The sequence below is a fragment of the Mobula birostris genome, chromosome 22 (genome assembly GCF_030028105.1).
Source record: "Mobula birostris isolate sMobBir1 chromosome 22, sMobBir1.hap1, whole genome shotgun sequence".
NCBI classification, from domain to species: Eukaryota; Metazoa; Chordata; class Chondrichthyes; order Myliobatiformes; family Myliobatidae; genus Mobula; species Mobula birostris.
Genome location: NC_092391.1, coordinates 16,664,438 through 16,686,029, shown reverse-complemented (window position 1 = coordinate 16,686,029; position 21,592 = coordinate 16,664,438). Strand labels below are relative to the sequence as shown.

Sequence of the window (21,592 nt, the reverse complement as noted above, 5' to 3'; positions counted from 1 at the left end):
TCCAGGTCTTTAGGTTTTCCCAGAAATGACTTCATTTCATTACTATTCTTTTCCAGTTGGTCTTTAATTGATCCATTCTGATCCTTAATTGAATTCAGTGTCCGAACGATATCTTCAGCCCACGATGGCATTTCATCAGATCTTTCCTTTTGCACCTTTCCTTTCCCATTACCTTTATCACTAGGTTCAGGTAAATTCTTCCCACTTCTTGTAGACGTAGACATATTGACATATTGGGGGGAACAAATGGACAAGAGAGTCGCGTAGAGAGTGATCCCTGCGGAAAGCAAAGGGGGGGAGGGAAAGATGTCCCCCCCCATCCCTCCCCACCAATCTCCCTCCTGGCACTTATCCTTGTAAGCGGAACAGGTGCTACACATGCCCTTACACTTCCTCTCTCACGACCATTCAGGGCCCCAGACAGTCCTTCCAGGTGAGGCGACACTTCACCTGTGAGTCGGCTGGGGTGATATACTGCGTCCGGTGCTCCCGATGCGGCCTTCTATATATTGGCGAGACCCGACGCAGACAGGGAGATTGTTTCGCTGAACACCTACACTCTGTCCGCCAGAGAAAGCATGATCTCCCAGTGGCCACACATTTTAATTCCACGTCTCATTCCCATTCTTATATGTCTATCCACGGCCTCCTCTACTGTAAAGATGAAGCCACACTCAGGAACAACACCTTATATTCCATCTGGGTAGCCTCCAACCTGATGCCATGAACATTGACTTCTCAAACTTCTGCTAATGCCCCACCTCCCCCTTGTTCCCCATCCGTTATTTATTTATATACACACATTCTTTTTCTCTCTCTCCTTTTTCTCCCTCTGTCCCTCTCACTATACCCCTTGCCCATTCTCTGGGCTTCCCCCCTCCCTCTTTCTTTGTCCCTGGGCCTCCTGTCCCATAATCCTCTCATATCCCTTTTGCCAATCAACTGTACAGCTCTTAACTCCATCCCTCCTGTCTTCTCCAATCATTTCGGATCTCCCCCTCCCCCTCCCATTTTCAAATCTCTTACTAGCCCTTCTTTCAGTTAGTCCTGACGAAGGGTCTCGGCCCGAAACATCGACTGTACCTGACGAAGGGTCTCGGCCCCAAACGTCGACTGTACCTCTTCCTATAGATGCTGCCTGGCCTGCTGCGTTCACCAGCAACTTTTATGTGTGTTGCTTGAAATTCCAGCATCTGCAGATTTCCTCATGTTTGCGAGTCTAATGAACCTTCCATTTCATTTTAGCAAGGTCAAAACTGTACTCCAATTGTGGTCTTACTAACAGCTTACATAGCCAGCTGATGGTGTAGTGGCATCAGCACCAGAATTTGAAGTGAAAGGTCCTGAGATCAAATCTGGATGCAGCTTTCCATCCATGCTGGGTTGAGGGTTGAGCATTGAGCTAGCAACTCCAGTGCTACAGAAACAGCAAAAATGCCACCCGATGCGCCACAAGGCATGAAAAGAAACCAACGACAACAGCTTATATATTTTCAGCAAGACTTTCATCAACCAGTCCTTGAAGTATTTGCGGCTTGAGAGGTTGTATTTTGTTACTTCATTGGGACTTCAAACAATAGATGTTTTACTAGTTTAAAGCCCTGTATAAAATGGTATTGTTGGCTGTAATGGTCTTTACAGAAGTCTGTCAATCAGTACCTTGCAGAACCTGACGGTATTTCAGTAAAGGTGTCGCAAGTATCAAATTTCTCCATTTCAATGATGTTCTTGAATTTTTTTTAACCACTCTATTCGAAATTTGGCTACTGATACAGGCTTTACTTTGAGAATCAATTCTAATATATAATGTTATTTATCCTCTGTGTTTAGAAATGTTCAGCTTGGAAGAAATATCTTCAGTAACTAGATCTCCTCCATCCTTCCGGATCTTCAAACCATGGTGGGATACCTTCATGGATTATTTGGCAATGACCATGTTGATGATCGCTGTGTTTGGGGGCACCATGCAAATATACAAGGATAGGACAATTTGTTTACCAATTAAAGCTAATTCCACTCACAGTGCTCCATCACCTATTGATGCTAACATAAGCTGGGCAGATAAACATGTTGATTTTAATATAACCGATTTACATCATACAATAATTAATCAAAAATCCATTAAAATATCACGGGTAAATGCCATCTTTGCTGTTGAACACACCAAGACAAATTTGGACTATCAACAGTATCGCTATGTCAACCAGGCATGTTATTTCCACGCTGTTCCCTGGTTTTCTAAGCACTTTTCCTCTTTCATACTTATCCATACTGTTGCGTTGATGATTTGCAGCAATTTCTGGTTCAAGTATCCCAAAACAAGCTCCAAAATAGAGCATCTGGTCTTCATCTTGGAGAAGTGCTTCGATTCCCCCTGGACAACTGAACTCCTCTCTCTGGCCGTCACAGAGAACAGCAGCGAAATGAACATCCGGGCGCAAGAGAAACGTAAAAGCACAGCGGCAGGCCAAGGTATCAGCGAATCCGCTAAAAGCTCAACACGGACGCACTCTGTTATAAAGAAGCAGTTCCAATTACTGGACAAGAAGGATGGAGAACAAGCCAAATCCCTGTTCGAGAAAGTGAGAAAGTTCAGGTTTCATGTAGAGCAAGAGGACACCATATATAAACTCTATGTTGGACAAATGGTTTTTAAATCCCTGCAGTGCTTAGCGATCCTTTGTTATTTTATGGTATTCATTAAAGATGTCAACTTTGACATTATATGTCGCCCCGGCATGGAGAATGTGATTGGTTACGAGATTTTTATTTGCACATTTAGCATCGCCCTTCTGTTGCAGAGGCTCATCCTGCTCTATCTGATTTTGGTAACCATTTATGTGGGGCTTTGTCTTCGCACCCTCATTTGGATCTTGAGGTCACCCCTGAAACAATATTCATTCGAGAAACGTGAAACCCAGTTCAGCGACATTCCTAATGTAAAGAACGATTTTGCTTTCTTGTTACATCTGATCGATCAGTATGACCCCCTGTACTGCACACGCTTCTGCATCTTCCTGTCCGAGGCAAGTGAGAAAAAGTTGAAGATGTTAAATTTGAATAATGACTGGACTGTGGACAAGGTAAGACAGCAATTAATCCAAAATAACAAGGAGCAGCTGGAACTTCAACTCTTCATGTTAACAGGAATTCCTCAGGCAGTCTACGACGTGACTGAGTTACAGGCCTTAAGGATGGAACTGTGCACTGACATTAAGATAAGTTCCAAGGTAACTCACCTTGTCCACTTGGAAGAACTTTCGATTGTAAACTGCAAAGTCATCGTTAAACCAACTGCTTTATTCTTTCTAGGCAACAAATTGCATTCGCTTCTGGTCACTTTTTCAGTTCATGAGGAGGTGCCTGAATGGATCAATAAACTGACCCGACTCAGAGAGCTTTCCTTGATTGGAAGCATTAATTTAGAAACTAAAACATTGGAACTAGAATTCTTAAAAGAACTTCGTTATTTGAAAATCCTTCGAATCAATAGCAACCTCACAAAGATACCCTTCAACGTGTTGTATGTGGCTCCCCATTTGATAGGGCTGTCAATTTTTAATAATAAGAACAAGCTTGAAGTGCTCCACAATTTAGGGGGCATGTTCAACTTAGCTCGTCTTGACCTTCAAAACTGTCAGCTGGACAATATACCCCACGGCATTTTTAGCCTCACCAATCTGCAAGAATTGAACCTCCAGGGAAATGAACTCAGACAAGTGGATGAACTTGGAGCTTTTCGGCAACTACCAAGACTGTCCTCCCTCAATCTCAGTAACAACAAAATTACTTCCCTTCCAGATTCCTTTCTTTTCATCGGCAACCTTGAACAATTTAATGCATCAGACAATCAGATTGAGACCCTACCAAATAGTTTATTTGCTATTCAGAAGCTACATCATCTGTACTTGAGTAACAATCGTCTAATGGCCATTCCCACATCTATTAAAAACCTCAAGTACCTTACATTTCTAGATCTGAGCTCCAATAAGTTGGAAACTTTACCAGATGAGTTGTTCCAATGTAGGAGGCTCAAGACTCTAAAGCTGAACAATAATTTACTTACCTCCCTTAGTGGGAAGATTCAACAATGCTCCCTACTTTCAAAACTGGAACTCAAAGGGAATCCTTTGGAAGAACTTCCTGTGGAAATTGGACAGTGTAGCAAACTGAAACATAGTGGTCTGATAATAGATGAATTCTTATCCGAGACACTTCCTATGCCGGTCAAAGCAAATCTGATGTCCAACCAGGAGGCTCCTCTGGATGTCAGACTAATAATCCCCAACAAGGCGTCATATCCCAAACTGGACAACCTTGTATAAAGTAAGGTATATGATCAAAGCAAAGAATATTTTTGACTTCTGATCGCAAAGATGGAAAAAGTTCTAAACTTCAAACCAACTTTGCAGCTAAACATTCTGCCAATGCTTTGGCATGTAAGCAAACTAAAGAATAAAATTATTCTACATTATATGTTTGGAAGGCATAATTTTCAGTGGCTTTCTTGTTAACCTTTGTATGTTACAATAGTTGTGTTTGTCTTTTCTGCACCTTGAGGAGGAAATAAGGGTAAAGGATACCCAATCCAACAGAATCTAATATATGACTTGTTGTTAATTAAAACCTAAAGCCAAATTTGACCAGATATCTCAAAATGATGCAAGTTTACATATAGTATTCCTAATAAAATAAGACCTCCTAAAGGGACAATCAGTCAATAATAACATTTTAGATTACTGGCATTGATATTAGTGCTTACCTTTCTCTGAAAATTACAACTCGGTTGCTTGGTGGTTACCTAAGCTCTCTGAAGGAGCCATTCTCAGACATTGCAATGATGTGGGTTTGTGAAATGTTGGAGGACCCACTCCATTATTCTCTAAAGCAGGGGTCTAAACTTCAGTTAGTGGACGGGGTCTCACTGAAACCCCAACTCTAAAGCATTTACTTTTTGTTTGACAAACCATAAATGATGCTCTGTGCAGACCTGTGGGCAAGCATTTGTTTTGGGACGGGAACTGAAATACAGTCGAAGAACGTTGCCATTATTGAACTAAGTACATGCAGTATAAATGCAGTCAATGCTTTTGAGTATCTCCAGAATAAATGCACTTAAATGAGCAGATGAAGAAAACTTCATGCTCACCGACTGCCTTTTAAAAACTAAGCTTGAACAAAATTGAGGGAACAAATGGTAATATGGATAAATCAAGAGTAAAATTAAAAATTAAATCTTACCAAGTTTAGTTACTGTATTCAGTATAGTCACTCTTTAACTTTCTCATAGTATACTGCAAAAGTTCTCCTCATCTTCTTTTATATTTTTATGCAAAATTTGAAAACACAGATTAGCTATTCTCTGAGGTTTTCCTCCTGCTGTTTTCCCAATGAGGCAGCCTCCATGGGGATTGTGTGGCACAGCAATAATGCCAAATGGAATAGATTCTGAACACACAGGCCTAGTTACCCAGACCTGCTGACCGTTGAAATATGTAACCTCATTGCCAGGACTATTCTTTGCTATGCCATTATGATCAATCTGGGTGGTTGTCAACACTAGTACGATGACGAGTGCAGAATGGCACATTAGGAGTGGCACTTCTCGGGTCCTTGCCTCCCAGTGGAGCATAGGCCATTGATGACCTTCCATCTCCATTGTCCAAAGACGATGGTCTGGTTGGAGTTCATCAATGTTTCTGTAACCCATTGTATCCCCTGTACAGGGGATTGACCTACACAGCTTCACCAGAGCCCTGATGGCCGGCCTTACCCATTTCCACCTCCCATGCTGGGGACGTAGGGCTGAACTTTGAGAGGCAGGAGTAGCACCGGCCAAGTCATGAGTTGTCGACCTCCCAAATCTCAAGTCACTGCCTGATGGGAGTGGGTCACGCAGCTCATGAGCAGGGTGGGTGGGATCCTTCATGATGTTGCTGGCTCTTTCCGGCACCTTTCTGTGTACTTCTGGCTCCATGCACTAAACAGGACTAAGTGACCTTACAACTAAATAATTAGATCAAACCTCGCCATCCTGCCCTATTGAGCCATGATTGTTGGTGAACAGCTAATGGGAGGGAAGATCTTTGAAAAAAGAAATCCACATCCTCACTGACAGCAAGTCCCTGCAAGAGAGTGCTAAGAACAAGTCTGAAGATTCCACGATAGCATTCTGGTGGAACTAGTCTGCGCTGGTGACTTCCTGAGACCTTTACCATTGGTAGAAGTCAGTATTTAGCCAAGTTGATTCAAGAAACTGCCGAGATCACCAGGAGCAAAAGGTCATAAAGTCATGCAGCATAGAAACAAGCCCTTCAGCTTAATTCATCCACTCCGACCAAGATATGTGCATAAACTAATCGCTTTTGTGCTCTATCCCTCTAAACCAGGGGTTCCCAATCACAGGTCCAGGGACCCCTCGTTTAATGGTAAGGGTTCTTGGCATAAAAAAGATTGGGAACCCCTGCTCTAAACTTTTCCTATTCATGTACCCATCCAAATATTTTTTTTTTAACCCTGGACTTGCACCTACCTCTGCTACTTCCTCTGGGAGCTCATTCCATATAGACATCAGCATGACACTATTACAGCGCCAGTAACCCAGTAAGGAGTTTGTACGTTCTCCCCATGATCATGTGGGTTTCCTCTGGCTCCCTCCCGCTTTCCAAAGATGTACAGGTTAGTAGGTTCCTGCTGAAGAGTCTCAGCCTGAAACGTCGACTGTTCACTCTTTTCCATGGATGCTGCCTGGCCTGCTGAGTTCCTCCAGCACTTTGTGTGAGTTGCTTGGATTCACAGCATCTGCAGGTTCTCTTGTTTTGTGTTTCAGATGAGTAAGTTAATCAATAATATATCAATATTTGGTAGGTTTCAACGAGATCCCCCCCCCTCCAATGCCAGCACATCCTTTCTTAGACATGAGGTCCAAAACTATTCCCAATACTCCAAATGTGATCTGACCAACACCTTGTAAAGTCTCAGCATTACATCCCTGATTTTATACATTAGACCTCTTGAAATGAATGTTAACATTGCATCTGCCTTCTGTAGCACTCACTCACCCAGCAAGTTCACCTTTACGGACTCCCCAGTCGCTTTGCACATCTGATTTCTGAATTTGTTCCTCATTTAGAAAATAATCTATACTTTTTTTTTCTTCTACCAAAGTGCATGACCATACAATGGCCTATACAGTATCCCACCTGCCACTTCTTTACCCATTTTCCTACTCTGTCCAAGTCCTGCAGACTCCCTGCTTCCTCAACACTGCCTACCCTCCCCTACCTTTGTATCATCGACAATCCTGGCCACAAAGCCACCAATTTCATCATCTGGATCATTAACATGTAATGTGAAAAGTAGTGGAACCAACACTGACCCCATAGAACAACAACAGTCATTGGCAGCTAACCAGTAAATGCTTTCACTTCCTTCCATGTCCTGGAGACCCGATATAGATTGGGAGACCATTTCACCAAGCAACTACATTTCTTCCTCCATAAAAAGCAGGATCTCCCGGTGGCCAGACTCTTCAATTCTACTTCCCATTCCCATTCCGACATGTCAGTCCACGGCCTCCTCTACTGCCGTGATGAGGCCACACTCAGGTTGGAGAAGCAACACTTTATATTCTATCTGGGTAGCCTCCAACCTGATGGCATGAACATCGATTTCTCAATCTCCAGTAATTAGCCCCCCCTTCACCATTCCTGATTCCGTTTCCCTCTCTCATCTCATTTCCTTACCTGCCCATCACCTCCCTCTGGTGCCTCTCCCTGTTCCCTTTCTTCCATGGTGTGTTGCTTGGATTTCCAGCATCTGCAGACTTTCTCATCTCAGTAAAGGCCTCCTTTATCCCCACTCTTGCCTTCTGCCAGTCATACCTTATGTATGCCTCTTGTGACTTTGTAAACCTCTATACAGTCACCCATTGGCAATCTTCATTCTAGGGAAAGTAATCCCAGCCTACCCAGTTTCTCCTTATAACTCAACCCTCCTGGTTATGGGACTAGATAATGTGTTGACTTAAATGCTGAAGACCTGCACACCAAAATGAACTGCACCTCTAGCCAAGCTGCTCCAACGCTGTTACAATACTGGCATCTGCCCAACGACGTAAAGCTGCCCAAGCATGTCCTCTTTACAAAAAGTAGCACATTCAAAATTTGCTCATGATCAGCATGCCCCAAATCATCAGTAAGGTGGTGGAAGGAGTCATTGTCACTGGCTCACAAACAGATTGTTTACCAAAGACATTCAGCTCCAGACCACATCATAGCTTTGGTCCAAACGTAGATGCAGAGAGTTAATTTCTAGAGCTGAGGTGAGGTCAGCTACCCAAGTTCAAATATGGCATCAAGATGCCCTAGTAAAACCGAATTTAATAAGCAGAGGGAAAACACTCCAGTAGTTGGAGTCATACCTTAGACAAGGTTGGAAGTGTCAGGGATCAATCATCCCAGCCACAAGACACCACAGTCGGAATTCCTCAGGACAGTGCACATCCAATGACTATCCTGTCATAAGATCAAAGTAGGCATATTCACTGGTGATTGCTTTCTGTTTGCAACTCCTCTGTCTACATCTGCATGCAATAAGACCAAAACAATGTTCAGGTAGGGCTGACAAATGGCCAGCAACTCTTGCAGCACATAAGGGCCAAATAATGAATCCCTCCAACAAAAGAAAATCCAGCCACTCATTATTTATATTCACTGGCATTACCATTGCTGAATGCCCTGGGAGTGGCCATGGACCAATGTACTGTGGCCACAAGAAAGGACAGAGTTGGGGGACCGCAGGAGTTGATAGTTTCCTGACTGGTCAGGGCATCAAAGGGTATGGCGAGAAGATGTGTGTATGGGGTTGAGTGGATGAGCCATGGTGGAATGGTGGAGAAGACTTGGTGGGCTGAATAGCCTAATCCTGCTCCCATGTCTTATGGTCTCATAGTCTTATGGGAGGAAGAGGAGAGACTGAGAGATTGCTTTGAGTCGGTGGACTGGACCACGTTCAAGGACTCATCATTGAATCTGAATCAATACACCATGGTTGTCATGGACCTTATTGTCCACACAAGATCATTCAGAGTCTTCCACAACCAGAAGCCCTGGATGAACCATGAAATCCACAATCTACTGACGGCCAGATCAGGACCATTCAATCTGATGAACCAGAAAGTTACATGAGGTCCAGGTGTGATCTCCAGAAAGCCATCTCACAGGCAAAGTGGCAACTGAAGACTAAGCTTGAATCAACGAAGGATCTGCAACAGTTATGAAAGAGCTTGAATGCTATACCTCATATAAAGTAAAATCAAGTGACGAAGGGCTTTGCTTCCAGATGAGCTCAATGCCTTCTACGCTTGCTTTGACCATCAAAACATAGAGAACCATCACAGACTCATGAACCCATGGAGAACAACAGCCGCAGCTGCTTCACACGATAGGTAGAGCATATTTGGAATGAACTGCCAGAAACTGTGGTTCAATCAGGCATATTAGCAACATTGAAAAGACATGTGGATGAGTACATGGATAGGACAAGCTAAGGGCTAAATGCAATCAGGTTGGACTAACTCGCTGAAGAAACAAAATCATCATGGAGAAATTGAACAGAAGGATCTGCTTCCATGCTGTATAACTCTATGAAGTCAGGAATATTGAAGACAATTAGAAAACATCATCAATAGCAAAGTTCTAAACCCAATTATTTTTTGGAACTTAAATCAGTATTGCTCAGGCAAGTGTCATCTGAATGTTATTAACCATTCGAACGTGAATTCCGAACTTGACTCTCTTAAATATTACCTTTAAAATTTGTAAAAGAAAAATTCAGGTGTTTCTGAGAGAAAAACATCTCTTCAAATTAAGTTCTAAGTGAAAATTTGCCTTGAGTAAGTAATTATTTTAATTTCAATTGATACTGGTTCAATTGTTATTTTATATATAAAGGTGACTTTTGTTAAACAAAGATATTGACACCAGAATGCGTGGTGACAATTGTGCAGTTCCCCAAGCACACCCTTGGGTTTGCTGGTTGTCAACGCAAATGACACATTTCACTGTATGTTTTGATGTACATGTGACAAACTTGAATTTTGAATCTTGTATTAAGTTCGAGCACTCATACCAACAATAAGAGAAAGGCAACTCAAATTCCTAGGACACATCATGTGGAAAGATGAGCTAGAAAAACTCATACTCTCTGAAAAGATCAAGGGGAGCAAACCTAGAGGAAGATCTCGGCTTATGTACATCAAAAGCCTAGCTAGGTGGTTACACACCGAGGAAATGGAAGTTACCCAAAGAACGAAGGATAGATCTATATGGAAAACCATGGTCACCAATGTCCGCATCGGATATGGTACCTAGACAGGCAGACATTAAGGGACTTAACAAAAATATGGATTGACTGAAAATCAGCCACATTGAATGGTGTATCAGACTCCAAAGGTTAAGCCTACACACCAGCATTTGCCATATCCTGGACTGGATACAACCCCGTCCATCACAGCATATCCTCACCATTGAGCACATTTACATGGACCGCGGCAACAAGAAAGCAGCATCCGTCATCAAGGACCCCCACTATCCAGGCCATACTCTCTCCTCACTACTACCGCTGCAAAGGAGGTGCAGGAGCCTTCAGTCACAGCTGTAGACTTCCACTAGCTCTCTGAAGCCATGCACTAAATTCACGCTTATCATATCTCTCAATTCCCTATCCCAATGATTTGTTGAATTAAATACTTTATGCCCCTAACATAATGGACATGTCTCATATCTCATGGCTTTTAGTTACACCTATCCTCCAGATCAAATCTACAGGTTGATGGGGATGTGGGGCATTTGGATTCTCAAAAGATAGTTGATATAATATTACATGATTACCCTCAAACCCATTGAAAGGGGTTACTTTAGTTTGTATTGTGGGTTGGTTCACAGACATAAAGCTATGACTAGAGATAAAATGTTTTAAGTTGGCAAACTAAATAGTGTGTATCTGAAAGGTCAGTGTTGGAGCCTCCATCTTTTAGATGCAGGTATAGTAATGACTTACAAGAAGGAACCGATTGTAAGGTATCAAAATTCCCAAATCATTTAAAGCTAAATGGGAAAGTAAGTTATGAAAAAGATTTAAAAAGTGATCATGGTATAAGTTAAAGTGTGTGTGGAAAAAAGTAGCAGATGGAGTATATTGTGTGGAAATGTAATCTATTTCACAGGAAGACCAGAGAAATGGAATAAATGTTCAAGATCGGAGGGATCAGGGTGTACAATAAACATAAATTCAAAGTCACAGTTAAAGCCAAAGTAAATTTATTATCAAAGAATGTATATGTTATCATGTACTACATTGAGATTCATTTTCTTGCAGGCATTTACAGAAAAATAAAAAAATACAATAAAATTTAATTTATAAAACATACATAAACAAAGACTAACAAACAACTAATGTGCAAAAGAAAACAAATTGCACAAATAATTTGCAAAATAGTTTGCGGAGATTTGGCATGACATCTAAAACTTTGACAAAACTTCTGTAGATGTGTAGTGGAGAGTATATTGACTGGCAGCATCGCAGCCTGGTATGGAAACACCAATGCCCTTGAATAGAGAGTCCTACAAAACGTAGTGGATACAGACCAGTCCATCACGGGTAAAGCCCTCTCCAACACTGGGTACATTTACATGGAGTATTGTCGCAGGAAAGCAGCATCCATCGTTAGGCCACGCTCTCTTCTCACTGCTGCCATCAGGAAGAAGGTACAGGAATCTCAGGACTCACACCACCAGGTTCAGGAACAGTTATTGCTCCTCAACCAACAGACTCTTGACCCAGAGGGGATAACTTCACTTGCCTCATCGCTGAAATGTTCCCACAACCTAAGGATTCACTTTCAAGCACTCTACATCTCATGTTCTTGATATTTATTGCTTATTTATTTATTATTATTATTTCTTTATTTTTTGTATTTGTACAGTTCATTGTCTTTTGTACACTGGTTAAATGCCCAAGCTGATGTAGTCTTTCATTGATTTTGTTATGGTTATTATTCTATTATGGATTCATTGAGTATGCCTGCAAGAAAATGAATCTCAGGGTTTTATATGGTGATATATATGTTATCATCCTCACCATCATTACATGCCATGTCGAATGACGTGGGTGATCATGGTCTATGACCATAATTGTTCTTGGCAAAAGTTTTTCGACAGAAGCGGCTTACCATTGCCACCTTCTGGGCCATGTCTTTACAAGACAGGCGACCCCAGCTATTATCAATACTATATAACCATATAACCATATAACAATTACAGCACGGAATACTTACTAATCCAATTTACCACCCCATCATCTAGATCATTAATATATATTACAAACAAAATTGGACCCAGTACAGATCATTGAGGCAAACCGCTACACACCGTCCTCCAAACTGACAAACAGTTATCCAGCACTACTCTCTGGCGTCTCCCATCCAGCCACTGCTGAATCCATTTTACTACTTCCTTATTAATGCCTAATGATTGAACCTTCCTAACTAACCTTCCGTGTGGAACCTTGTCAAAGGCCTTACTGAAGTCCATATAGACAACATCCACCGATTTACCCTCGTCAACTTTCTTAGCAACCTCATCAAAAAGTTCAATAAGATTTGTCAAACATGACCTTCCACACACAAATCCATGTTTACTGTTCCTAATCAGACCCTGTCTATCCAGAAAATTATATATACCATCTCTAAGAATACTTTCCATCAATTTACCCACCACTGACGTCAAACTCACAGGCCGATAATTGCCAGGTTTACTCTTAGAACCCTTTTTAAACAATGGAACCACATGAGCAATACGCCAATCCTCCGGCACCATTCCCGTTTCTAATGACATTTGAAATATTTCTGTCAGAGCCCCTGTTATTTCTACACTAACTTCCCTCAAAGGCCTAGGGAATATCTTGTCCAGACCCGGAGACCTATCCACTTTTATATTCCTTAAAAGTGTCAGTACTTCCTCTTCTTTAATTGTCATATTTTCCATAACTACCCTACTTGTTTCCTTCACCTTACACAATTCAATACTATATGCAGTTCAATGTTCAATTATCAATACTCTCCAGAGTTTCTCTGCCTGGTGCCCTAACCCTAACCCTAACCCTAGAAATCCAGAGCAACACACGCAAAATGCTGGAGGAATTCAGCAGGTCAGGCAGCATCTATGGAGAGGAGTATATAGTCAAGAACTCAGCCTGAAATGTTGACTGTTCATTCCTCTCCATGATGTTGCCTGACTTGTGGAATTCTTCCAGCATTTTATGTGTGTTGCTCAAGACTCAGTACAGCCTCTTCCCGTTCCTGACTTTAGATTATGTTTGGATATACTGTACTAGAACCTATTTCCTTATTTTTTTAAAAGAATACAATGTTTCTAATATCCATGTAACTTTGGTCTCTGAACAAAGCCCTAGATTTTACAGCTAAAGCTGGCTTTCATTCATGTAGTTGTAATACAAAACTTCGTCAAGGCCTTGATATCTCTTGCAATATAGGTAGAAATTATGGAGGGGTTTAGGAGGGTAAATCTTGTACAGTATTTTAGATCAGATCATATTGTTTTGCATAGGTAGGTCCTGTATAAGTTTTGTTGTTTTTTGAACGATCTTTGTACTTCATCAAATATCTCAACCACAATGCAGCTATTAGTGGAGTCCCCTGTTAGATATGTTATTGGGTGAAGAATCTTAATCAAAATTGCATTACAGAAGGAGCTAGTATCTCAAAATGTTTGGTTCAAATACTATCAAACTTTTGCATTTCTTTCAGGTATGTTTTCGGTCTCTGATGTTTCAACTTTGGAAAATAAGCCACCAGCCATCCGGGTCTTCAAACCTTGGTGGGATACTTGCATGGATTACCTGGCCATCATTATGTTGCTGTTGTCTATCTTTGGCTGCAGCATACAGCTTTACATGGATAATACTTTATGCTTGCCATACATCAGTGAAGTTGATGGAAAGGCAGGTGAGCTAAAATCAAACCAGCCAAATACTTCAGAAATATCTCACGTCAATGCTAATCCACAGGCAATTATGAGCCCAACCCTGACTCCTGAAATCAGTCAAGGAAAGATTACTCAGTTATACAATTGGCAATATTTCTACATCAATCAAGTATGTCACAGTCAAATTCCTTGGTTTACCAGATTCTTCTCTTACATAATTTTATTTCATACAGTTGGTCTGATTATCTGTAGTAATTTCTGTTTTACATATCCCAAAACAAGCTCCAAACTGCAACAATTCCTTGACATTCTTCAGAAATGTCTGCAATCACCATGGACATCCAAAGCCCTATCTACAGCAATCATTGTTGATACTAGTGAAGTGGAGAAGGTCTTGGAGCTAGAGACACAGAAAGCCTCTGAAAGTGATACTGAAGAGATAACCCTTAAAACTGATCCATCAGCCAATAAAGCTCCCACAGGCATTCAGTCGAACACAATGGAAACTGATTCATCCCTGGACAAGAAGGACGCAGAGCAAGCTAAAGCTTTGTTTGAGAAAGTCAGGAAATTTAGACTTCATGTTGAAGAAAAAGATACAATTTATAAATTATATGCTGGGCAAACTTTAGTCAAAACTATATATTGCTTAATTATCATTGGTTACTTTCCAGCCTATATTTACGTTATTGAATTTTACAATAAATGTGAGCCTAATGCATTATCATTGGTTTTTTACAAGACTTTCAGATGTACTTATCCTACCGCTCGTTTCATTGGGAAAATGGCCCTACTGTACTTAGGTTTAATAGTTATCTATTGGATACTCTGCGTCCACACATTAATATGGGTTTTCAGAAAACCGCTAAAGCAATATTCGTTTGAGAAACGAGAAAATCAATTCAGTGATATCCCTGATGTAAAAAATGACTTTGCCTTCTTGATGCATTTAATCGATCAGTATGATACACTGTTTTGCAATCGCCTTGCAGTTTTCCTTTCAGAAGTAAGTGAGAAAAAGCTAAAATTTTTAAGTTTGAATAACGATTGGACAGCAGAGAAGGTGAAAAAGCATTTAACTAAAACTAAGAAAGATCAGTTTGAGTTGTACCTTTTCATGCTCTCTGGAATTCCTGAGGCTGTCTATGATGTTACTGAGATACAGGTCTTAAAGCTGGAACTTTGTAGTAATGTTAAAATTTCCAACAAAATTACTCAACTCACCCAGCTGGAAGAAATCTGGCTGTCACACTGTGTAACTGAAGTTACACCATTAGCTTTGATGTGGTTGAGAAACCAACTCAAAAAAGTGGGAGTTAAATATGTAAATCGTGATGAAATACCTGACTGGATCTACAAACTGATTCAGCTCAAAGAATTGTACCTTACTGGAAAGCTAGCTATTGAAAAGAAAGCTGTAGAACTGGAATCAATGAAAGGACTCCGCTCCTTGAAAGTTCTTTACCTAAAGACAAGTCTCTCCAAGCTGCCCTCCGCCATCATTGATGTTGCATTCCACTTGGTCAAGCTTTGTATTCACAATGATAAGACCAAGCTCCTGAGCCTTAGTATCTTAAAGAAAATGGTCAATCTGACCCAAATTGAACTTCACAACTGTGAACTAGACAAGATCCCAACAGCCATTTATACTTTATCCAAACTTCAAGTCCTGGACCTCAAAGGTAACAACCTTACCAAAATTGAAGACATTACCCATCTGCAATATCTGGAGAGATTAAACTGTTTGAAGTTCTGGTTCAATATGATCAAAGTGATTCCACCAACAATTAATTTAATCAAGAAGCTTGAGTACCTATACATGTCCAACAACCAGATCGAAGTCTTGCCAAAAACCCTTTTCAGTATTGAGAAACTGTATTATCTTGAGTTACAAAACAACAACATTTCTGTAATTCCACCTGATATTGGGAATCTCAAACATCTGTACTTTTTAGATCTGCGTCACAACAGAATTGAAGTCCTTCCAGATCAGCTCTTCAAATGTGTCAAACTCATGACTCTGAAGCTAAGTTATAACTTAATTTCATCCCTCAGTGGCAAGATTTCAAGACTCGCTCAACTATCTCAGTTGGAACTCCAGGGAAATCACTTGGAGAAACTCCCATCAGAAATAGGACAGTGCCTCTTGTTGAAAGTTAGTGGACTCATTGTAGAACAGTATGTTTTTGAGTCACTTCCTTTAGAAATAAGAGAGAAGATGGATGGAAGTTAACATGAGAACAATTAGGCATCAATACTTTAATTCCAAAAACGTTGCTACCACACAAGAGATGCTTGATGTAAGAAAAAAAAGTAATTGATCTTACCTACTTTCGTCTATCACTTTACAGTCAAAGGAAATCAGATTCTGAATAAACAATGGCCTAAACCCAAATATTGCCTAATATTATTAAGACGTTATTAAAAATTGTTGCTGGATAGTGATCAATTCTGAGAAGCCAAATTCATTGCTGATCCATAAGTGGCTTGAAAAGATGGTGACAGACCATTCTTAATCCCTGTAGACCCTAATATCAAATTTCATGACATATTAAACCTAACTCTGATTCTGATTATAAAGTTACTTAGGATTTACAACACAAAAGCAACTGCGTAACGTATTAGCTATGAAATCTAGAACCAGGAGGTATAGTATCAGAACGAAGGGTCACTCATTTAAGACAGAAATAAGGAGGTGTTTCTTCTACCAGAGTGTGATGAACCTTTGGAACTCTCTACTCCGGAGAGCTATGGAAGCAGAGTTGTTGAGGGAGAGACAAATAGACAGTTAAACTACAAGGGAATTAAGTGGTAAAGGGAAAAGTGTGAAGATACTGTTGAGGGCAAGAATTGATCAGCCAAGTTCATATTAAATGATGAAGCAGACCTGAGGGAAAGATAGGCAGTTGATAGGGCAAAATTACAGTCAGTGGGATGGGGTGGAGTGTGTCTTTAAATTAAGTAGTATGTTCAACAGTTTTGAAAAGAGAGAATAATAAAAGGGAAGGAGAGTGCAGGAGAGATTATGAAAGACTCCAGAATAAATAAAAAGACAAAAGTTTAGAAAGGGATAAGAATTTAACTTCCAGTCGCATGGGGGCAGAATTGAAAAGGGTGATGAATACAGGACTGAACATGTTGTATTTGAATACATGTTGTATATGAAATAAGGTATATGATCTTGCTAGAAATTGGCAGGCATGACATTGTGGGCATCACTGAATTGAGGCTGAAAGAAGATCATAGTTGGGAGCTTAATATCCAAGGATATGTATGGTAAGGGAGGCAGATAGGTAGAAGGGTTGGGGTGGCTCTGCTGGTAATGAAATCAAATCCTTGGAAAGAGGAGACGTAGAGTAAGAAGATGTAGGATCCTTGTGGATAGAGTTAAGAAACTGCAAGGGTAAAGAAATTCTGATGGGAGTTATATACAGGCCTCCAAATATTAGCCAATAGTACAAGTTACAATGGGAGATAGAAAAGGTATGCAAAAATGGCAAAGTTACAATATAGGGGATTTCAATATATAGGTAGATTGAGAAAATAAGGTTAGTGCTGGATCCCATGAGCGAGAGTTTGTAGAATGTCTACAAGATGCCTTTTCAGAGCAGCTTGTGGTTGAGCCCAATAGGGAAAAGGCAATTCTGGATTAAGTGTTGAGTGTTGAACCAGATTTGATTAAGGAGCTTAAGGTAACGTCTGCTCTGCCGCTCCATCAAGACTGATTCATTATGCCTCTCAAACACATTCTCCTGCCTTTTCCCCATAACCTGTGATGCCCTTACCTCAGCAGAACTGAGCAGGAAGGGGTAGAAGCCAGAATAAGAAGATGGCAGGTGGTAGGTGAGACAAGGTGATAGGGAAGAGGTGGGCGGCAGAAACAATGTGAAAAGCTGGGAGATGATAGATTGATGAGATAAAGAACTGAAGAAGAAATCTAATAGGTGAGGACAATGGACCATGGAATAAAAGGAAGGAGGTGGAGAGCCAAATAACTGATGGGCAAGTCAGGAGGACAGGGGGAAAGAGAAGGATGAGAGGGTAATCACTACACACAAAACTCTGGAGGAACTCAGCAAGTCAGGCAGCAAATATGTAGGGGATAAACGGTCAACATTTCAGGCTGAGAACCTTAGAAACATAGAAAACCTGCAGCACAGTACAGGCCCTTCAGCCCACAATGCTGTGCTGAACAGGTACCTACCTTAGAAATTACCTCAGGTTACACATTGCCCTCTATTTTTCTAAGCTTCACATACCTATCCAGGAGTCTCTTAAAAGATCCTATTGTATCCGCCTCCACCGGCAGCCCATTCCACACACTCACCATTCTCTGCATAAAAGGCTTACCCCTGACATCTCCTCTGTACCTACTTCCAAGCACCTTATGTCCTCTTGAGTTAGCCATTTCAGCCCTGGCAAAATGTCCCTGACTATCCACACGATGAATGCCTCTCATAATCTTACACAACTCTATCAGGACACCTCTCATCCTCTGCCACTCCAAGGAAAAAAGGTCGAGTTCACTCAACCTATTCTCATAAGGCATGCTCCCCAATCCAGGCAACATCCTTGTAAATCTCCTCTGCACCCTTTCTATAGTTTCTACATCCTTCCTGTAGTGAGGTGACCAAAATTGAGCACATTACTCCAAGTGGGGTCTGAGCAGGGTCCTATATAGCTGCAACATTTCCTCTCAGCTCTTAAACTCAGTCCCACGGTTAATGAAGGCCAATGCACCACATGCCTTCTTAACCACAGAGTCAACCTGTGCAGCAGCTTTGAGTGCCCTATGGACTCAGACCCCAAGATCCCCCTGATCCTCCACACTGCCAAGAGTCTTACCATTAATACTATACTCTGCCATCATATTTGACCTACCAAAATGAACCACCTCACACTTATCTGGGTTGAACTCCATCTGTCACTTCTCAGCCCAGTTTTGCATCCTATCAATGTCCTGCTGTAACCTCTCACAGCCTTCCACACTATCCACAACACCCCCAACCTTTGTGTCATCAGCAAATTTACTAACCTTTCCCTCCACTTCCTCATCCAGATCATTTATAAAAATCATGAAGAGGATGGGTCCCAGAACAGATCCTTGAGCCACACCACTGGTGACCAACCTCCATGCAGAATATGACCTGTTTACAATCAATCTTTGCCTTCTGTGGGCAAGCCAATTCTGGATCCACAAAGCAAGGTCTCCTTGGATCCCATGCCTCCTTACTTTCTCAATAAGCCTTGCATGGGGTACCTTATCAAATGCCCTGCTAAAATCGAATATACACTACATCTACTGCTCTACCTACATCAATGTGTTTTGTCACATCCTCAGAAAATTCAGTCAGGCTCGTAAAGCATGACCTGCCTTTGACAAAGCCATGGTGACTATTCCTAAACATATTATGCCTCTCGAAATGTTTATAAATCCTGCCTCTCAGGATCTTTTCCATCAACTTACCAACCACAGGTCTATAATTTCCTGGGTTATCTTATACACCCTTTCTTGAATAAGGGAACAACATCTGCAACCCTCCAGTCCTCCGGAACCTCTCTCGTCCCCATTGATGATGCAAAGATCATTGCTAGAGGCTCAGCAATCTCTTCCCTCGCCTCCCACAGTAGCCTAGGGTACATCTCGTCCGGTCTCGGTGACTTATCCATTTTGATGCTTTCCAAAAGCTCCAACACATCCTCTTTCTTAATGTCTATATGCTTAAGCTTTTCAGTCCACTGTAAGTCATCCCTACAATTGCCAAGATCCTTTTCCATTGTGAATACTGAGGCAAAGTATTCACTAAGTACCTCTGCTATCTCCTCCCATTCCATACACATTTTTGCACAGTCACACTTGATTGGTCCTATTCTCTCATGTCTTATCCTCTTGCTCCTCAATGCCTTGGAGTTTTTTCTTAATCCTGCTTGCCAAGGCCTTACTTATGGCCCCTTCTGGCTCTCCTAATTTCATTCTTAAACTCCTTCCTGCTAGCCTTATAATCTTCTAGATCTCTATCACTACTTAGTTTTTTTAACCTTTCGTAAGCTTTTCTTTTTTTCTTGACTGGAGTTTCAACAGCCTTTGTACACTATAGTTCCTGTACCCTACCATCCTTTCCCTGTCTAATTGGAATGTACCTATGCAGAAATGGCATGCAAATATCCCCTGAACATTTGCCACTTTTCTGCCATATATTTCCCTGAGAACATCTGCTCTGAATTTATGCTTCCAAGTTCCTGCCTGATAGCTTCATATTTCCCTTTACTCCAAGTAAACGCTTTCCTAACTTGTCTGTTCCTATCACTCTCCAATTATTCATAATACTCCTCACATATGGTAAAGGGGATAGAATTGTGATTACTATCTCCAAAATGCTCTCCCACTGAGAGATCTGACACCTGACCAGGTTCATTTCCCAATACCAGATCAAGTACAGCCTCTCCTCTTGTAGACTTATCTACATATTGTGTCAAGAAACCTTCCTGGACACACCTAACAAACTCCACCCCATCTAGACCCCTTGCTCTAGGAAGATGACAGTCAATATTTGGGAAATTAAAATCTCCCACCATGACAACCCTGTTATTATTACACCTTTCCAGAATCTGTCTCCCTATCTGCTCCTCAATGTCCCTGTTACTATTGAGTGGTCTATAAAAAACATCCAGTAGAGTTATTGACCCCTCCCTGTTCCTAACTTCCACCCACAGAGACTCAGTAGACAATCCCTCCATGACTTCCTCCTTTTCTGCAGCTGTGACACTATCTCTGATCAGCAGTGCCATGCCCCCACCTCTTTTGCCTCCTTCCCTGTCCTTTCTGAAATATCTAGAGCCTGGCACTCTAAGTAACCATTCCTGCCCCTGAGCCATCCAAGTCTCTGTAATGGCCACAACATCATAGCTCCAAGTACTGATCCACGCTCTAAGCTCATCCGCTTTATTCATAATACTCCTCGCATTAAAATTGACATATCTCAAACCACCGATCTGCGTGCATCCCTTCTCTATCACCTGCCTATCCTCCCTCTCGCACTGTCTACAAGCTTTTTCTATTTGTAAGCCAACCACCCCTTCCCCCGTCTCTTCAGTTTGGTTCCCACCCCTCAGCAATTCTAGTTTAAACTCTCCCCAGTAGCCTTAGCAAACCTCCCTGCCAGGATATTGGTCGCCCTTGGATTCAAATGCTACCCATCCTTTTCGTACAGGTCACACCTGCCCCAGAAGAGGTCCCAATGATCCAGAAATCTGAATCCCTGCCACCTGCTCCAATCCCTCAGCCACACTTCTATCCTCCACCTCACTCTATTCCTATACTCACTGTCACGTGGCACAGTCAGTAATCCTGAGGTTACTCGAAATTACCTTCATCAGGACAGAGGGTAACTGGACTGGAAAAAAGGGAAGGGGTAAAAACAGATGGGAGAGATTACTGTAAGTTAGAGAAATTGATGTTCAAGCCATAGATTGGAGACTACTCAGTGAGAATAAGAAGTGTTGCTTCTCCAGTTGAGCTTGGCCTCATCATAGCAGTGAAGGAGGCCATGGACAGATATGGGAGTAGGAAGTCGAATTGGAATGGG

The 21,592-nt window shown here is 41.5% G+C and overlaps 3 protein-coding genes across 3 annotated transcripts in view; 2 read left to right on the top strand and 1 right to left on the bottom strand.

The window, feature by feature from the left end:
• LOC140186189 (kynurenine--oxoglutarate transaminase 1-like) overlaps window positions 1-21,592 on the bottom strand; it is a 158,571-nt gene that overhangs the window by 134,446 nt on the left and 2,533 nt on the right. The gene's annotated exons all lie outside the window — the stretch shown is intronic.
• On the top strand, window positions 1,833-4,325 carry LOC140186223 (volume-regulated anion channel subunit LRRC8D-like). The gene has a single exon (XM_072240217.1). The coding sequence runs from the start codon at window positions 1,833-1,835 to the stop codon at window positions 4,323-4,325; it is 2,493 nt and encodes an 830-aa protein (XP_072096318.1).
• Window positions 13,831-16,239, top strand: LOC140186130 (volume-regulated anion channel subunit LRRC8D-like). The gene has a single exon (XM_072240036.1). It carries the CDS (start codon window positions 13,831-13,833, stop codon window positions 16,237-16,239), a length of 2,409 nt encoding a protein of 802 aa, XP_072096137.1.